This window comes from Tachyglossus aculeatus, chromosome X2 (assembly GCF_015852505.1).
Source record: "Tachyglossus aculeatus isolate mTacAcu1 chromosome X2, mTacAcu1.pri, whole genome shotgun sequence".
Classification (NCBI taxonomy): Eukaryota; Metazoa; Chordata; class Mammalia; order Monotremata; family Tachyglossidae; genus Tachyglossus; species Tachyglossus aculeatus.
In genome coordinates this window covers 22,866,412-22,885,266 of record NC_052100.1, presented here as the reverse complement: position 1 = coordinate 22,885,266, position 18,855 = coordinate 22,866,412, and the positions used below count along the sequence as shown (strand labels likewise).

The window sequence follows — 18,855 nt, the reverse complement described above, 5'->3', positions numbered from 1 at the left end:
TCTCTGTCTCCCCCTTCTAGACTGTGAGCCCACTGTTGGGTAGGGACCGTCTCTATATGTTGCCAACTTGGACTTCCCAAGCGCTTAGTACAGTGCTCTGCACACAGTAAGTGCTCAATAAATACGATGGATTGACTGATTGATTGATTACAACAGAATTGGTTTCCTGCCCAAAATGAGCTTACAGTCTAGGGGGGGAGGCAGACCTTATTGTAAATATATAAATTGTGGGGCTGAGGGAGGGGGGAATAAAGGGTGCAAATCCAAGTGTAAAACTGTCTCCTTAGAGAAACTGGGGGATGGGGATGTGGTGGAGATGGGGGCGAAGAGGGAGATGGATAATGGGGGGTGGGACCCCTGGTAACAACATTGGGAGATATTTCTTGTTTGGTTTCTCCCGGTCCTAAGGGTCTTGGTCAGATTTTATGGTTAGAAGTGAATCTTCCCAGGAATGTGTTCCTCCTGCGCTCACACCAGCATGGCTTCCTTTTAAGGTCTTCGGCCTCCACCCCAACGCAGACATAACCCACCAGACGAACATGGCCAACGAGTCACTGAGCACGATTGTGAGCATTCAGCCCAAGGACAGCAGTGTTGGGGGAGGGGAGTCCAGAGAAGCCACCGTGCGCCGCCTCGCTGACGATATGCTGAAGAAGTTGCCCGCTGACTACGTCACCCACGAGGTAAAGTCGCTGTTCCCAGGGGCACACAAAGCCACGAGGGCCTAGCACTGCTCATCTCTCAGGGCACCCAACCCCTGAGCCAGCCCCGAGCTTCCAACTGCAGCCAGAGTTGGACCTGTAAAGGTCTTCCTGGGCCCAGAGGCAGCAGAGAGAGGAAGCAGAGACTACAGGAATGTGTCTGCTTCTCCCCACCACATTCCCAGCTCCAAGGGGCTGCAGGATCTCCAGCAGGGTCCTGGGCTCCCCTTCCCCACAGCTCCAGGACCAGAGACCCCCTCAACCTTCCTGTTCACATTTCTCTGCATCATTGGCTCTTCCAAGCACCGCTCACAGCCCCCAGCCTCCTGGGCAACACAGTGGGAGCCCCCGGAGACTCTGCCTCACCCCTGGATGCCCAGAAGCCAAGGATGGAGGGGAGGGTGTGTCCATTAGCTGGCATTCAGAGGCCAACTCCCCAACAAAAGATTTGGTTTCTCCACTTGCAGCTGAAGGCCCAACTGCAGGCACTGGGGGGTGCTCAACCCCAGACCATATTCTTGCGGCAGGAGATCGGCCGCCTGCAGCTTGTCATCTCACGTGTCCGTACAACCTTATCTGACCTCCAGCTGGCCATTGATGGTAAGTGGGGACACCCCCACAACCCCCATTCATTCATTCAATTGTATTTATTGAGCGCTTACTGTGTGCAGAGTACCAAATTAAGCACTTGGGAGAGTACAACATAACAGTAAACAGACACATTCCCTGCCCACAAGTTAACAGTCTAGAGATGAGCTTACGACCTAGAGATGAGCTTAGTCTAGAGATGAGCTTACAGTAAGCCCATTTGGAAGGGACAGAGAAGAGCAGGTCCCCTGGGTGCAGGGCCAAAGGGGGAATAGTTCCCGTGGCATGATCTGGGCAAGAGTGACCGAGAGGGCCATGTGGCCAAAGAGTGGAGCCTCAGACTCAGAGAGAGAGGGAAGGGGATAGAGAGAGAAGAGAGGGAGAGAGAGGAAACAGGAGAGGAGCCAAGAGAGAGCAGAAGGCAGTCCCCAGCTCTAGGCCACTGTGCCTAGCTTGGAACTGAAGCAGCAGCGATGGCACCCAGCCCAAGACAAGTGGGCTGGATGCACACAGATGCTGAGGGGATAAGGTGGGCATCAAAGTGATCACAGGGTGCAGACCCAAGCACATAGGCAAAACAGAGGGAGGGAGAACTGGGTTGGGAAGATGTGAGGTTGGTCAGGAAAGGCTTCCTGGAAGAGATGTGATATCAGCAGGGCTTTGAAGGTGGGGAGAGTGTTGGTCTGTCCGATACGAAGGGGCCGGGAGTTCCAGGTCAGAGGGAGGGTGTGAGCCAGAAGTCACTGGTGAGAGAGACAAGATTGAGGCTCAGTGAGTAGGTTGGCACTAGAGGAGTGAATTGAGAGGGCTGGCTGTTCCTGAGCAGAGGCTTTGAGGAGATTGTGAGACTTGGAGTCCAAAACAGAAACAGTGCCAGGAATTTTAAATAACAAACATGACACTGCAACCCAGGACGGGCTTTGTGTGCCTACAAACATGGTTGGCACCATGGGTCCTTCCTTGTCCTCTTTGGTCTCCCATGACTCCTTCATCCACAGTGCCATTTGTAAATTCATGAAGGACTGTAAAGTCACACCCATACCTAAGTCTACAGCTAAACCTACTCAAATCAATGTCTATTAGTACACCCATATTTGAAGAATCAGTCAATGGTATTTTTAGTGTGCAGAGCATTGTACTAGGCTCTTGGGAGAGTACAATACAAGGAAGTTTGTAGGCATGTTCCTTGCCTACAAGAAATTTACAGTCTTATCTATTTTGGAGCCCTGGCACTGAGGTCTCTGGTCTTCATCAAAGATGGCCCAGAGAACAGTGCTAAGGATTTAGTACAGTGCTCTGCACACAGTAAGTGTTCAACAAATGTGATTGAATTAATGAACAGAAAAGGAAATTGGTGTCTTGGAAAGTAACAACATTCATAAAAATACCCAGAGGCAAGAGAAGCAGCATGGCTTAGTAGATAAAGCCCAGACCTGAGTTCTAATACCAGCTCTGCCACATGTCTGCTGTGTGACCTTGGGCAAATCACTTAACATCTCTGTGCCTCAGTTACCTCATCTGTAAAATGAGGATTAAGAGTATGCACCCCATGTGGGAAAGGGACTGTGTCCAGCCTGATTAACTTGAATATATCAGTGCTAAGAACAGTGCTTGGCACATAGTAAACCCTTAACAAGTACCATGATTATTATTATTATTATTGTTAAGACAGAAACAGAATTTTTTTCATATCAGATATGCTATAACTACTGAAAATCTGCTAAAATATTTTGGCTGTATTGTTATTGGTCAAGAAGTGATCAGACTTTTGGCAATGACTTTGATTTAATATGATCCACAATGACAGCAAGTTATTTTGAGCCCAAATGTAGTTTGGAATCAGTCAACCAACCTATCAATCAATGGTATTTATTGAGTGCATACGGTGTGCCAGGCACTGTACTAAGCCTTTGGAAGTGTACAATACAACCAAGTTGGTGGACAAGTTCCCTGCCCTCAACAAGCTTACAGTCTGGGGGCGGGGGGGGGGAGACAGACATTAATATAAATAAGCTATGGGTATGTATATGTGCTGTGGGGCTGAGGGTGGAGTGAATACCAAGGGCCCAAAGGATGAGAAGCAGCGTGGCTCGGTGGAAAGAGCCCGGGCTTTGGAGTCAGAGGTCGTGGGTTCAAATCCCGGCTCTGCCCATTGTCAGCTGTGTGGCTTTGGGCAAGTCACTTAACTTCTTTGTGCCTCAGTTCCCTCAAATGTAAAATGGGGATTAAGACTGTGAGCCCCACATGGGACAACCTGATTACTTTGTATTCCCCCCAGTGCTTAGAACAGTGCTTTGCACATAGTAAGCGCTTAACAAATATTATTATTATCATTATTATTATTATTATTATTATTATTTTTATTTTTATTATTATTATTATTATTACAGACCCAAGCGCAAGTTGAGTCTGCAAGCCTGAAATGTTCTTGGGTTTGTAATTCACTCCAATTGTATCTTTCAGGAACAATCATCATGTCCGAAGATCTGCGAGGTGCTCTGGACCATCTGTACGATGCCAGAATTCCCGAAATATGGCTCAGGATTTCCTGGGAATCAGCTACCCTGGGATTTTGGTTTACGGAGCTGGTTGAGAGAAACCAGCAGTTCCAAACCTGGTTACTGGGAGGGCGCCCCTGCCAGTTCTGGATGGCAGGATTCTTTAATCCCCAAGTAAGCACCCTTCCTATCTCCCCTTGCTGGCAGCTGGTGGTTTGGTTTGGGGATAAATGCCCCAGGAAGGGGAGTACCATGGGGTCAAGACTCCAGCAAAACTTCACCGGCTTCCAACCTGGCAGCTGCAAGGCATCATCATAATAATAGTAATTGTAGTATTTGTTAAGCACCTACTGTGTGCCAGGCACTGTACTAAGTGCTGGGGAAAACACAAGGTAATCAGTTTGGACACAGTCTCTGTCCCACGTAGGGTTCACAGTCTTAATGCCCATTTTACAGATGAGGTAACTGAGGCCCAGAGAAGTTGAAGTGACTTACCCAAGGTCACACAGCAGACAAGCAGCAGAATCAGGATTAGAATGCAGGTCCTCCTGACTTCCAGGCCTGTGTTCTATCCACTAGGCCACATTGCTTCATTCAGTTGGCTCCCAGAGGGGATGACTGGGGAACGGAGGAGTAGCAAAACAGAGAGTCCAGCCATCCTCCAGCAGGGCAGCCCTTCCAGTCAGGCCAGGAAGAGCCCAAGGAAAGCAGCCAAAAGCAGCTGGTTGAATATTTATATATGTTTGTACGTATTTATTACTCTATTTTATTTGTACATATTCTATTTATTCTATTTATTTTATTTTGTTAATATGTTTTGTTTTGTTCTCTGTCTCCCCCTTCTAGACTGTGAGCCCACTGTTGGGTAGGGACCGTCTCTATATGTTGCCAACGTGGACTTCCCAAGCGCTTAGTACAGTGCTCTATACACAGTAAGCACTCAGTAAATATGATTGAATGAATGAATGAATGAACAAGCTGGCTGGCTGAGCTTTCTGGGGTTTGCCTCTCCTCAGATCTCCCCCCCACCTTTTTCTTTCCTCCTCTCCTTTCCCCCTCCCTCCTGCTCTCTTTCTTCTCCTACCCATATTTTCTCTCCCCTCCTTTTCCCCCACACACATACACTTTCTTTTCTCCCCGTTAAAACCCCTCCCCTTTAGTGCTCCTCCTCAGGTTTGAAAGTTCAAAATGCAAAGTGGCATCCTTAATTGTATCCCATTTCAGCCTGTCTTTGCAGGCTGAAGAACTGTAACTTCTCCAATCTTTTTCATTTGGAAGCTGCTCTGTCTCCCTGATCACCTGGACCAAACTAAAGATTCACGAAGCCTTTTTACTCTGTCCCCTTCCTCCCCAAATGCACCGTTTGCCCCACAGTCATCAAGTCTCCCCAGTGATTCTCTAGCTAGTTTCTGGCTTGGAATATGTTGGAAGAATCCTTTGGACTAGCTTAGGTCTTTTCTGCTAACTACAGGCTGTATTTTCTCTTTGTTTCCTCTTTTAAATAAGGATCCTGGGTTGGTTGTTTTGCTTCTTGCCCTATCCCCAAGTAAGAATGACACATGCTGCACAGCAAGTTTCTCTCCATCTGTGTAAGGTTGGCTGAAGAGAGCAGAAAAGTGAGAGGTTGCTGACTGAGTGCTTTAAAGCTGGTGGTCAGGAGTTTGATGTGGAGAGGAATGTGTAATGGGGGGTTTTGAGGAGTGGGGAGATATGTGCAGAATAACCTTTTTAAAAAATGATCTGGGCATCAGTGAAGTATGGACCAGGAAGGGGCCTTTCTTATATTTGCCTCCAACACCAGGTTATAGCTAATGCTCAAAATTAAATCAAGGATATTCAGTTTCCTTGGAAGTTCTAGGACTAGCTGTTCCAGAAAACAGACATTTCTCCTATCCAAAAACCTGAACCCCCATTGTTCCTCCTGATTAATTATTCTGTGAGGATTATTGAAATCTCTGTTAATTACCAACTGCCCTAGTTTCACAGCTTCCACCTTTTCATTTAGCATTTCCAGCCAATTTTCTCCATGATGGCCAGCTGGTCTATAAAGCACTATTAAAATATTTTGGTTGTTTTAAATTTAGAATTTCCACCCAAAGGAACTCCACAGCACTCCTCTTACCTGGTAAGGTTTTAGTGTTCTTATGGACTACATATTTCATACTCACATACAATCACTTCCTTTTTATCCATATACAGAGACCCCAAACCTCTTGCCTGCCTCTGGGACCACTTTCCTCAGAGCAGTGTCCACAGTGTAAGGGATCATGTCAACAGCTGGAGGGAGGGGCCCGCTAAGCATTTCCTTCCCTCTGCTGCAGCGAGATGTTCTCCTTTCTCAGGGCTTTCTTCCCCCTTGACCCTCTGAGGGCTGCTGAGGGGAGATAGTTGCTCCCCAAAGTCCTGAGAAGCCCATGAACAAACCTCTCTCTTCCCCTCAGCTCTTCCACTTTAGTCTCTCTTGCCTGAGGCATGCACAACTATTCTCTGAGGGCCAGGAGCACTGTGGCCTACTGGAAAGAGCACAAGCCCGGGAGTCAGAAGACCTGAGTTCTAATCCTGCTCTGTGACAGCTACAGGGAAACTAATGGTGTCGTCACCAGACCCCATATCTCTTGTGACTCAGAATATTTCAACAGTGTCATTCTTGAGGAGAAAACAAAACCCAAATGGGATCCTGGCAAAATCTTCAAATATCTGTAAAATTACCATTATCCTTTAATGGTCTGAGGCTGATAAAATCCACCAACACAAGCCAAAGTCCAGAAAAGCAGCAGCACCAATTTTCCCAAGATTCCTATAGGAACCAAAGCCACGTGACCAAGCGAAAGTACTTGATACTCCAGGCCCCCAACTCCCATAGTGGTAGGAGGGGATGGGGGGAGAAAAGGGTAGGGAACCCAACCTAAGGGGAATGGCAGGGCCCTTCCTCAGCCCAACACTTGTGGGGGATCCTGACTTCTGCTCAGTGGGAGTCCCGCCATGGCAGTCCCAACCCCCTGGAGCCTCTCCTAGGGCCTCCCTTGGGATTCCCTCCACTGAGACCCCTTACCATTAGAGGACAGGAGCATGGCCACAGGCACTGCTTTCCCAGGCTGGAGACAGTTCAGCAAAGCCAGAGTTCCCTGACCATCACCGCAACTTCAGGCCGGAATTCCACCCTAATGCAGGGATTCCTGACAGCCATGCGGCAGGAAACAACTCGGATGAACGTGGCCAAAGGCTGGGCTCTCGACAGTGTCATCCTGCACAACACTGTGACTAAGATGATGAAGGAAGATGTGACCGCCCCTCCTCCCACCGACACCGGGGGTGTCTACATCTATGGCCTTTTCCTTGAAGGAGCAGGGTGGGACCGAAGAAACTCCAGACTGACAGAATCTTCTCCCAAGGTTCGTGGCGTGCTGGGGCCCCAGCTTTGGTCTCGCTAAAGATGGTGGGTTCTTGAGCTTTGAGCATCCTTGTTCTTCCCTCAGGTGCTGTTCACCAACCTCCCTGTGGTCCACGTCTATGCTGTCCCCGCCGTGTCTTCGGTTCCCGTGAAAGAAGAGTGTGGGTACAGCTGTCCTGTGTATAAAAAGCCACAAAGGACAGACCTGACGTACATTTTCTCCCTGGATTTGAAAACTGTAGAGAATCCTGACCACTGGATTCTAAGAGGGGTAGCATTACTCTGTGATACGAAATAGAGGGAAGAAGACAGGCCAAGAAATTTAGGAGACCGAGTGCTAGGGTCGGTTCTTAGGATCCAGAATCGGGATCAATTGATTTATGGCCGGGCTCCAAATTTATGTACAACCTTTTCAAACAGTAGCATATAGGACATCTAAGTAATAATGCAAAGCAATCTATTAGGCAGAAAAGATTTCTTTCAAATAGTGTGCCATGTTAAAATTCAAAAGTGTGTTTTTGGTGGGGGTTATTTGAAAATTGTTTATCCGAAATTGCTGCTTTGGTAGAACGTTCCCAAGTTTGCTTTACAAAATTAAAAGTTAATAGTTACCACGTAGCATGTTTCCTCTGTGGAGCTGGTGAAATGGGCCCAGCCCAGCGAGATTCTGGAATCCTGCTATAAGGGTGTTGCTGCCCATCAAAGCGTTGAGAGGCAATAGCACATTCAGCAATCCATCTGTTTAAAGCTTATGACAACCCCATTGCCTTCTGTGTCCGGCCCTCCCTCTATGCAGAGCTAGAGAAAGAAAGGTTACAACATCTGCCCCCAGCTGCCTGGCTGGATGGTAAGTAGAGATGGAGGAAGTGGCCTGGGCCACTGCTCGTGTGGGAAGAGTGTATGGTACTGCTGGCTAGCGGTCTTCTCCAAGCAGATCAAAGAGGAGCTGAAAAGGCCATCCAAGGGTCAAGTAATTCCATTAAGAGGAAAAGATTTTAAATAGTCAATTTGTCGTGCTAAAATTCAAAAGGCTTCCGGAATTTTTTTCTGTAGGGGTTACTTTTAAATTGTTTAATTGAAATTCTTGCTTTGGGTAGAACGGCCTGCTGGCTTGGCCCTTTGGACAGAGAACTCTGTGGCCAAGGAACTCTGGGCCGTTCTGAGTCCCCCTGCTCCCGCCCTGGCCTGACTCCGAAGCCAGTCACATCCTATTCCTTCACGGAATGAACAGCTGGCTCTTCTCTGTGGTCAAGGATCACTCTTCCCAGTGGGGGTGGATTCACTCCCTAATCAAGAATGGCAATCCCCCCCTTGCCCAGCCCCTCCCCATTCCTGCAAATAGCCGGTAGGAATGGTTGTCACCTGAGGCAGCTAGGTACCGCCCAGCTTGGGTTTCATGTTTCCATGGCGCTGAGTTGTGTTGCCGCCTGCCGCCCTCGGTGACTAACACATGCCTGATCCACACCCTGGGCCAGGGCCCGGCCCTCTCTGGCTCAGGCCAGGTTCGTTTCTCTGGAGCAGGCAGATATGTTCTATGTAACTGAACCATGCTTCCTCAGGGACAAGAACAGAACCCACAGGTGCACACCCATTGGGAACACCCTCTCCAGTGGACACCCCAGAAGACCTTAGGGAGGGAGGAAGCTCAGCCTCAGGGATGATGGAAACCTGGATGGGGAGGAAGCTCAGCCTCGGGGATGACAGAACCATAGGGAGGAAGAAAGCTCAACCTTGGCGGTGATGGAACCACAGCAAGGGAGGAAGCTCAGCCTCGGGGATAACAGAACTACAGGGAGGAAGGAAGCTCAGTTTCGAGGATGATGGAGCTGTGGTGGGGGAGAAAGCTCAGCCTCTGGGATGATCAAACCACAGGGAGGAAGGAAGTTCAGCCTCAGGGATGATGATTTAATTACACCCTCTGCACCCCACTCCAGGCTCACAATGACATTGGCTTGCCTACCTGGCAGACAGCACTTTCTAGAATACTTGCAAGGCAGCCAGATCCAGTTCCTGAAGCAGTTTTCCTAGCCCTGATGGGTCCCGAGTGCCCAAGACAAGAGTCTTCACGTGACCCAGCATCCTTCCTGACCACCAAACACCCCCAAGGGACTAAGGGCAGGGGCTCAGCCCCCATCACCATCAACACATGCTGACCCCAGGGGTGGATGGCTACCACCACCACTGGCCCGCTTGGTTGAGGTAACAAAGAGCAGGGGTGAGGGGTAGGAGAAGTTGCCTGCAAGTGCATAACTACCCAAGTATAACACTGCAAAGACCAAAAACGACTGGAAAGCAAAGGTCAGCAAGAGCCCTTTCCACTTTCACCCATCCACCAGGGAAGCCAGCCAAGTGGGAGACAAGTGATCACTTGAGAACGGCAACAAGCACCACCCCCAGTGAGGGCACACACCGAAATCACAAACACACAAGGACAGAGACAGATGATTCCAGAGGCAATAGAATCAGAGATTAACAAACATAATTCAAATGAGCAGAAGAGTGTACATGGCTTGCTGGTGTGGAAAGCCAGTGATGAAATAGGTAGTGGGAAGAAGATGAGGGTATGCGTGGGGAGGAGAGAGAGTGATTAGTCAGCTATGGGGCCACAGGATATGAGTATGTGTGTGTATGTGAATTACAGAATAGCTGAGAACAGCCATAATACTCTAGGCGATACAACAGATTGTGATTGTTGTAATCAGGGCAGTAAGTGGCTGACGCCCTTCACAAATGCTTAAGCCCTGGTGGGCCCTCTGAAAGCAGTACATTAATGTAGCAGATATGGAAAATAATTGAAATAATGAACTTCATCAAGTGCCACCTTAGCCAGTCAGACCCTCCTGACCTTGTTGTATGGGTCCCAGATTGGAAAACAGCAACAGGACCTTGGGGATAGCTGTCCCAACTGGTGGTTCCTTGGGGTTTAGCAGGGAAATCCTGGGGGAGGGGATACTCTGCAGAGGGGGTTAAGGTCTCAGAGATAATCAAGTCAGGGTTAGGACTTTAAATTTCAAGAGAAATGTTGATGTTTGCTGTTTTTGTTAGGATTTTGGGGAGTGGTGGGGGCCTGGAAATGGATTCTTCTTACCGGGGCCTGGGCCACTTGGGGAGTCAGTAGAAGACTCAGGGATTGGGGGTGGGCAATTACTGCATGAGCATCTACTTTGGTGGAGCTGAGGAACCAGCAGGGAAAGGGAAACTGGCCCTGGAGAGGTCCCTGGGTGGCTCTGGGCTCTTGGAAGGGCTTCAAATGGTTTACAGAGGGTCCCCCAGCAAGACACCAGTCCCTCAGCAGCTCTGTTGTGATGTGGGGAACAGCCAGGCCGACGTGGGGAGGGAGTCAAGTGGGAGCGGCTGGATCAATGAAGGAGCACCCGACGTGCGCGTGGCTCTCGGCCATACTGTTTATTTCACCTGGGGTAGACGCAGGATTTTCAAGCAGTTTCTTTCCAATAGAGTAAATCTCCAAAATAGTTTTCCTTTGGAAGAACTGCTTTTTATTGAAGTAAAGGACAGTGCAAATCACTTACTGCTCATGTCCTCTCTGCCTTCCTGAGTCATGAAATCATCCTGCTCAAACTGGAAATGGCAATCCCATCCAAAAATGGTTACAATGTCACACATGTACTTTCATCATTCATCACGCTCCATGTTGCTTAAACAAAGTATGTTTGGTTCTTCTACCCCTCGGCACTGTCAGCGAGCACTGTGAAAGTTTTTACATTTTTAGTTACAGTTCTTGAGAAAATGTCCAAACGTCAATAGAAAAAGCCACCCAATTGGTTCTTGCTCACATCTAGATCTCAAAATGCAATCCTTAATTTGGCCTTTTTAAAGCATCAATCGACATAGCATCATTTGGGTTCCCAATTACAGTTCCATTTCACATGTGTTCCAATTGTGTAACAAGAATCTTTACAAAGAAAAGATGCTAAGTTCAGAGGAGTCCATAAGAAGGCATCTAGGTTGGTTAAGGCTAGGAAGGGAAAGAAAAACCCTTGGGTTTAGGAACAGCCACCCATACACATGAGTTTCCCGGAAAGAAAAGGTTTGGGGCCTTATAAGTGGGCAGTGAGGAAAGGATTCCTCCGATGCTGTAGGTGGAAAATGAAATCTGAACTTGTTCCCGTATTTGTAATTGTGAATAACACCAACGCCCACTCTCTGCCTGTTGCCCTAGTCCATAACTCCTCTCCCTCAACTTGTAATAGTGCCCTCTCTGTACTGACTGGAATGGGGAACTCTGTCTCCACCTCTACTTTTCTTTGGAGGAGCTACTTTCTATTAAAGGGAAGAAGAAATCAATAGCTCCAGCCAAAATCCCCTCTCTGAGTCACAAAGTCATTCTTCTTCTCAAACTGGGAACAGCAGTCTCAGACAGGAGTGGTTACCCTGTCTTGTCTTACAGCGCTATTCTGGACCATGATCTCATGCCCGGACAGAGTTAGAGCGCCTCCTTGTGGACACTCGGAAAACACTGGTCGCTGTCGGTTGACAGATGAGGGCATGAAAAAGCCCCAAACTCCCCACCCGGTTCTGCACTGATTTTGGTTTGCCCTGAGGGTGCTCTCCTAAGACCACTGGCTCTCAGAAATGGTCCTGGTTTCTTGCACCCTGCCTGCCAGTAACCTCAGATCCCTCCCCTGGCCAAAGTAACTTCTCTTTCCCAGAACCTGTCTCAGAAGGACGAGACCAGACGCCCTCAGAATGACTTCAAAAGCAAACGGGAGATTTGTTCTGCTTTTGAAGTCATTCTTAGAGTAAAAAAAAAAAAGTAGATCGTGAGTTTGACTCTTGAGAACGTGCTATAACCAAGCATCTCCCCTTCCATCCTATTCCGGAGGACCTTCCAGGCTCAGGGTTGTCAGTGGGGAAGAACACTATTCCACTTGTGTTCAATTACGGTTACTGTGTGCAGAGCACTGTACTAATAGCTTAGACCTAAACTCCGAGTTTGGAGCTGTGGGATCTGGGAGAAATCACCCAATACCTGTTCTGGAGTCCCCCAGGTACAGAATCGGTTAAGGTCTCTCTACGTCCCCCTGCCTGGTTCTCCTGACTGAGCCCTGACTGGAAAGGTCCGTCTGGCCTCCTGCGACACACAATGAAGCTCAGGGATGGGCCCTGGGTGACACCGGCCTATGGCTATAGGGCCCCTTGAAGGTAAAGTCTGGCCAAAGCTTTGCTTCGATTACTTTATCCTTGCTACCTTCTAGTAGACTTGGAACTTTCCCAGTGCTTTCACCGATGCCAATGGATGAACTATCATCCCACTGGCGGCCTGGTTTCTCCATATTAATCCGACCAATGCCCCACTCATCCGTCCCCTTGTTTCTAGGACTAACAAGGCTCGAGTGGGATAAACCAGAGAAATCCTTGGCCACTACTAGTGGCTGCAGACCAACTGGCCAGCAGCAAGGATCGTGTTCTGTCACCCCTCTCCCTCGACCCTGCCCCATTAGAAAGAGCTGCCATTAAGGAAATCCTTCAAGCCTTCATGCCTCAGGGGCTGTAGCTGCATGTTCTCCACAAGGGAAAACAAGTGGTGCCGGGATAAATTAGTACTGGGCCACCATCCAACTAGCGATAGGGAACCGGGGCTCTGAAATGCATAGTGACATAGTACTATCAATATTCTTTTCTACATGCCATTTAACAAACTATTTTTCTCCCTAAAACTGCACTACTGTGCAAAAACTCCATTGGCTTTCTACCACTATCACAACACCCCCACCCTCCCGCCCCCAAGCCTGTTTATGCTGACTGCTTTAAATCCAGTAAAAGCACTTCGGCCTCTCCCGGTTCAGTCTGGGGTTTCAGGGTGGTTTTTACCCCAGAGGTCTCAGGTTCCTCTCCCGCTTCTCTGGCCTGTTCTCTGTCTAGTGGGGTCAGGACATCAGTATAGGCCTCCCTTGCGGGTTCAGCTGCGGCATCCCCCCCCTTTTCGTGCAGGCCTTCTTGGCCCTCGGCGCCGGTCCGCTCTTTCTCTTTCTTATGAATATACATCTTGAAGGTGTCCTTGTTTGGAGCTGCTTTAGAAATGGATTTCTTCAATCTTTCCCCGGACTGCCTCAGCCTTTCTCCTGACTGGCGCACCCTCTCTCTCCGCTCAGGAGTCACAATCCTCGTTCTAATTCGATTCACCTTCTTGTCAAAATTCTGCCTTGTTTTCTGCATGTTTTCCTTTGAAAATGCCTTTTTGAGATTGGCGATGCGTCTCATGCCCGACTTGCGAAATTTCGAGGTTCTACTTTCTTCTATGTGGTACTCTTCATCAGAAGACAGATCATCCGGGAAACAGAATTCATCATCTTCTAAGTTCCCAGCTAGTGTCCTCTCCTTAACCACAGACAGCGAGGTAGGGCACTGCATCTCCTCCTGTCAGAGAGAATACTTTGGCATCATTTTTAGGTTGGAAATCTACAAGGCCTCATTAGTAAATAAAATATTTTTGTAGCCCCACACAGTTCTTTACAAAGAAGCTATGGACTGGCATTCCTAGGGGGCATTTCTGGAAACATTTCCAAAATAACTACCTAGTAATGTTCCAAAGATCCAACCTTACAACTTCCAAACCCCAGAGTGAAGTCTGTTCCGGGCTCAGCTCTTGAATAGGACTGAGCAGAAGTGACTCCCAGCAAGGAATATTGACAGAAGTTCACCCTGGGCTTTTGTCTTTGGCCAGGCATCCCCCATCTGCTGTGAGCCAGAGGAGTCAGTCAGCTGCCCTGTGGCTCAGCTGGAGAGGATGGTCAAACACTAAGAGGGTCCCAGCTGGAGGGACAAAGGTTTTGTAGGAGAGGAGCAGGTGCTGAGGTCAGAACTGAGCTTCCTGTGGGTCCTGAGTGGCGGTTCTGGTCCCGGGGGCATCTGCCTGCCAGGCTGTACACACACACCCCTGCCCCTTAGCAGCTGGGCTAGCTAAGGGGCTGCCCAGCTGCTTCCTCCATTCAAACGGAAAATGGTCACCTAGTGCTGCAGCTCCAAGAACCAGGAGGATGTAACTGCAATACAACTCCTGCTCAAGGTTGGCCTCTTAGTTGCGGGTTGGGGGTGTCTACTACTTGCACTCAGGCAAGGGAAAGAAGAGAAATCCAGAACTTATATACATATCTGTAATGTATTTATTTATATCATCTTTCTTCCCCTCTAGTCTGTAATCTCGTTGTGGACAGGAAATGCGTCTACCAACTCCGTTGCACTGTACTCTCCCAAGTGCTTAGTACAGTGCTCTGCACAAGATAAGTGCTCAATAAATAGACTGATTAATTGATCGACTGATTGATTGAAATACATAAGAGCGGCAATCTGAAGGGAGGATGGGAGCTGATGTGGTTCTCAGCCGACAGGCTTTGTTTTGTCACTGAGGCAGGCTGCATAGGTCACTGATGGGAAAGACAGGGATAGGAGGTTTAGGAAGAAGCTGGCAATTTGGTTGTGGTCTTGGGAATCCTGGAGAGAAGAATCCCCTCGCTGTCAACAGGAATTCAGATCAGAGTGAGTTTGGCCCTGGGGCTTCATCAATCAATCAATTTTATTTACTGAGTATTTACAGAGAGCAGCGTGGGTCAGTGGAAAGAGCACGGGCTTTGGAGTCAGAGGTCATGGGTTCAAATCCCAGCTCCGCCAATTGTCAGCTGTGTGACTTTGGGCAAGTCACTTCACTTCACTTCTCCTTGCCTCAATTTCCTCATCTGGAAAATGGGGATTAAGACTGTGAGCCCCCGCCATGGGACAACCTGATCACCTTGTAACCTTCCCAGCGCTTAGAACAGTGCTTTGCACATAGTAAGTGCTTAATAAATGCCATTATTATTATTATTAGTAGTAGTAGTATTACTGTGTGCCGAGCACAGTAATAAGCACATTCAACATTGGTCAGCTCTACACGGACCCAAGGGGAAGGAGAAGGCAGTGATGGAGATAGAGAGGCATGGGCTGGCAGGAGGAAAGAAATAGGAGCCAAATGCTTCCATAAAAGCAATGAAATCCAGGAAGAGGCAATTAGGAGGTGTGAAAGGGATTTGAGGAAGAGGAGGCACACAAGTATCTAATCCTCTGAAGTCTCATCCAGGGTAAAAAAAAAATTCATCCTGTTTTAATGTTAGGAAACCTGACTGAAGTTGTGCAGAAAATAATCATAGTCTGGTCTCCGACTGCTCCGTCCAGCATAAAGCAATAATTAATAGTAACTGTGAAATTTGTTAAGTACTTACTATGTGCCAAGAACTGTGCAAACTGCTGGGGTAGATACGTGATAATTGGATCAGACTGTGTACCCCAGCACTTAACACAGTGCAGGGTAGGATAGCAGGTATTTAAATCCCCATTCTACAGATGAGGAAACCAAGGCACAGAGAAGTTAAATGTGCGCAGGGCCACATGGCGACAAGTTGGGATCAGAACCCAGGTCTCCTGACTCCCAGGCCTGGGCTTTTTCCACTAGGCCCTCCTGCTTCTCATGCCCGGTATGTGTTTGTGTGGTGTTGTCTACGTCTGTGTGCATGTGCTGCCCTGAATCCGTATCTTTCAGTCTCTTAGTCTCTGTCTGCCTCTCCCTGTCCTTCTGATCTTGCCTGGCTCTGACCCTTTCGGTCTGTCCCTGACTGTTCTGTCGCTCAATCTCTGCCTCCCTCTATTTATTTCTCTCTTGGTGTCTGGCTCTGTTTCTGCTTTTCTGCCTTTTGGGCTCTGCCCCTGGAAGTCCCCAGCCTGAAGGCGTTGCACTGTGAGGGCCCCAAAATAGGGTCACCTTAAGTAGCAGAATGACCCTCTATTCATGTTGCGGTCGACTCACTTTCAATAAATTAGACCTACAAGAAAACTAGTCTGCAGGTTTGGTGCGTTTGAGCTTCACTTTAAGGGCCAGTGCCTAATATGGCAAAATCAATCCCAGCTCGGATGAGTGGCAGGCACGGCTAGTGGGACATATTACCTTTCACAGGGGCAAAAGTCAGTGCTTGCTGATCCGCAGATCGCCTGGCATGAATTGGCTCCGAAACCTAGAGTGCTAATAATAGCTCGCTTGCCACCTCCAAAGGATTTTATGCTGAAAACTCTTCAGAGACGAAGAGCTGTTTAAAGAATATACAGGAATTTAAATTGTATAATGCAAGAAATGCACTCTAGCTTCAAACTGGTTCACTAGACAACGAATGTCTACAAGAAACTCACAGTAATCCAAACGTATTCAAGTGCCAGCTTACCTGGAAGATGACCACTCGAAATTTGTTTTTTTTCAGCATCTCCTCTTGCGTGGCTTCAACTTTTCTCACATTTAAATTCTGCTTCTCCACCCGGGCCTTCACTTCTTTAACACGAGCACTAACTTTACGGGTTTTCTCCAGCAGCTTGTCAACTGCATAACTAGTGTTACTATGACACTGAGAAATCTTTAGAACGTCAATCTGAACAGACTTGATGACATTTTCCATTTCCCTGTGTCGTTCTTCTATTCTCTTCTGGCTTTCCCGTACACCTTCCACCACTGTGGCTACTTTATCGAGCACCGTCACAATGGTTAATGCAGCATCTTGTTCCTCATCTTCTGTAATGCTTGACAGGCGATTTGAGTGGATTTTATTAGCATCTGAGGTAGATTCATAGCGCTCCATTTTGCTTCTGCTTTTCAGTCAGGAAGCTTCAGTCGAAGTGCTCTCCCTGATTCGTTCTCAGATCCCCGGGACAAATCCAGTACTGAGAGCAAAAACTGTGTTTGACAGCTGGCCACTTGGATGTTTAAAGGGTGGGAACCTCCATCGCTGGAGATTGGTCAAGTATTTTTAACCACGAATATGCATCATGATTGTTCAGATGGTTTCTGCAATATGAAGCCTCTCCAATTAGGAAGCAATGTTGGGAGGAAAAAAGGAGAAAGCTGTGCACTATATCAATTACGTTCTTCGTTTTGTCCAGTAGAGATAACCTCACACACTGGCCATTTCAATAGTAGTACTGTTGCTTTCATTTCATTAATTTTTTCTCTTTAAGCAATTTCAGCTAGTTCTGTACTTTCAAAGGCAAATAACTGTTTTAATCAAAAACCTGCCTTTGACTTTAAACTGATTAAGCTGCTAATATTAGGCAAGAAGAAAGTAAACACACTAAAACCAAGGCAGAATCATGAAAACCTTATATTATGGCATGCTTTTCCAAAACAAATGTCAAAGGCATTTTTAAATTTTGAACAAATTACTAAATTCTACTACATGCATAATTTTGAAAAGTCTAAACAGCTGAATACATCCTACTCACTCTTCAGATCTTCCAAACACCAACTAATAATTGATCAATCAATTGGGATGGAGTTCTTTTTCTATAAATATCTATGCCAGAACACTTGTAACCATTTGGGGATTTTCATCACAAACCCCTAATCTGTATTTTCTGTGTTCATCTGAAACAAGTCATTTCTTTAAAAAGGAATAAGCGTTACAGCAGGTTCAACAGTGAGAAAGCAGGCTTTATTCCAATCTGCATGGCACTTTTCAAAGTCAATCATCACAATATCTAAGTCTACAAAGACCTACTTTTATGGATCTGGTCCATCAGCACTACCAGCTCCTTGTCCAAATGGTGGAACTTCTGAGTATTTTTGCTCTTTAAAAATAAATTGTCAGGATAAATTTTCCAAGATGGTAGTGCTCAGACCCAGCCCATACATTTTATAAATATTTTACAGCTACACACACATAGAGCTCCACTGTTCATGCAGTGTCTAAAAAAATCATTTACTAACTTTCAAAAACATTTAAATATCTATTTCAACACAGTGTCTTCTAGGGGGGTTTTGTACGAAAAGTAATCTGTAAACATCTTTACCTTTAGTTCATGCTTAATTTTCTAGGTGTGGAGGGGAAGGTATGGGTGTGGGGGTGGGGGTTACTCTACAACCATTGTGGGAACTATCTTGGCAAAAATATTACGCTTCATTGGTAAAACATTATGTCCCGTTATGTAACCATGTGATATACACACATAAAATGAAATTCTGTATTCAAAAACATGAAAAGGAAGGCTACTATGACAGTCCATAACTGTTGGAGCTGATGCTCTCTAATACAACAGGCCATTGGTTACTACACTAAAAATGTCCAAAAATAAGGCCTCTGAAATAAATATTTTCATTCTTTAAAAAAAGACATGATCAAAATGTACATCACATGGTCAATGTAGGTATAAAAATCACCAATTTAAACCATCCTGGAGGAAGTGTCAGATGTAAAATGGCCTAGGTTCTGCTTCTGCCGACGTCCTCTATTATTTTTTGGGCATTTTCTGTGTAAATAATAGAAACCAAAGAAAACATTTATATTTTTGATGATATCACACACTTGTTCTGCTGCTCTAGTTTTACATTTACTAAGCATTTGGGAGAGCACACTGAGAGCAAAACATTTGGTCCCCGCCCTCAAAGAGTTTACAAACTCACAGGGGAAACAAGCAGACACAAATTATCTATAAATAGTGGGAGTGAGAGAAAGAACAAAGCTACAGATGGTCATAGCAAGAGTACGGAAAGGTGAGTTGGTGAATAAATAATACGAAACAAGCTAATCTTGTAACAGTACCTCACTCCGGATTCTCCCACCTCCATTCCCTCGGCCTGGAATTCCCCATCTCCAAATCTACAGGACACATATTAAAAACCCTCCTAAAGCCCCACCACCTCATACAA

The 18,855-nt window shown here is 47.0% G+C and overlaps 3 protein-coding genes across 3 annotated transcripts in view; 1 reads left to right on the top strand and 2 right to left on the bottom strand.

Moving 5' to 3' along the window:
• LOC119949539 (dynein heavy chain 5, axonemal-like) overlaps positions 1-7,789 on the top strand; it is a 124,606-nt gene extending 116,817 nt beyond the window's left edge. The window contains exons 72-76 of the mRNA XM_038771398.1: positions 495-683; positions 1,169-1,301; positions 3,753-3,961; positions 6,958-7,179; positions 7,264-7,789. Coding sequence (XP_038627326.1) covers positions 495-683; positions 1,169-1,301; positions 3,753-3,961; positions 6,958-7,179; positions 7,264-7,476 — 966 coding nt within the window. The 3' untranslated portion in view covers positions 7,477-7,789. The remainder of the gene's footprint in view (positions 1-494; positions 684-1,168; positions 1,302-3,752; positions 3,962-6,957; positions 7,180-7,263) is intronic.
• Positions 7,790-12,922: 5,133 nt separating this feature from the next.
• Positions 12,923-17,555, bottom strand: CAVIN4 (caveolae associated protein 4). Its single transcript, XM_038771491.1, has 2 exons — positions 16,385-17,555; positions 12,923-13,556 (listed from the first exon to the last, which is right to left on the bottom strand). The coding sequence occupies exons 1-2, from the start codon at positions 16,790-16,792 to the stop codon at positions 12,933-12,935; spliced, it is 1,032 nt and encodes a 343-aa protein (XP_038627419.1). The 5' UTR covers positions 16,793-17,555; the 3' UTR covers positions 12,923-12,932.
• Positions 17,556-17,619: 64 nt separating this feature from the next.
• Positions 17,620-18,855, bottom strand: part of TMEFF1 (transmembrane protein with EGF like and two follistatin like domains 1) — a 46,458-nt gene continuing 45,222 nt past the window's right edge. The window contains exon 10 of the mRNA XM_038770717.1: positions 17,620-18,455. Coding sequence (XP_038626645.1) covers positions 18,371-18,455 — 85 coding nt within the window. The 3' untranslated portion in view covers positions 17,620-18,370. The remainder of the gene's footprint in view (positions 18,456-18,855) is intronic.

Bases quoted from the DNA above. Each gene is read 5' to 3' on its own strand.
- CAVIN4 (XM_038771491.1), bottom strand. From the start codon at position 16,792: ATGGAGCGCTATGAATCTACCTCAGATGCTAATAAAATCCACTCAAAT. The intron at 13,557-16,384 runs GTAAGCTGGCAC...TCTCTCTGACAG, and splicing joins TTCGAGTGGTCATCTTCCAG to GAGGAGATGCAGTGCCCTAC.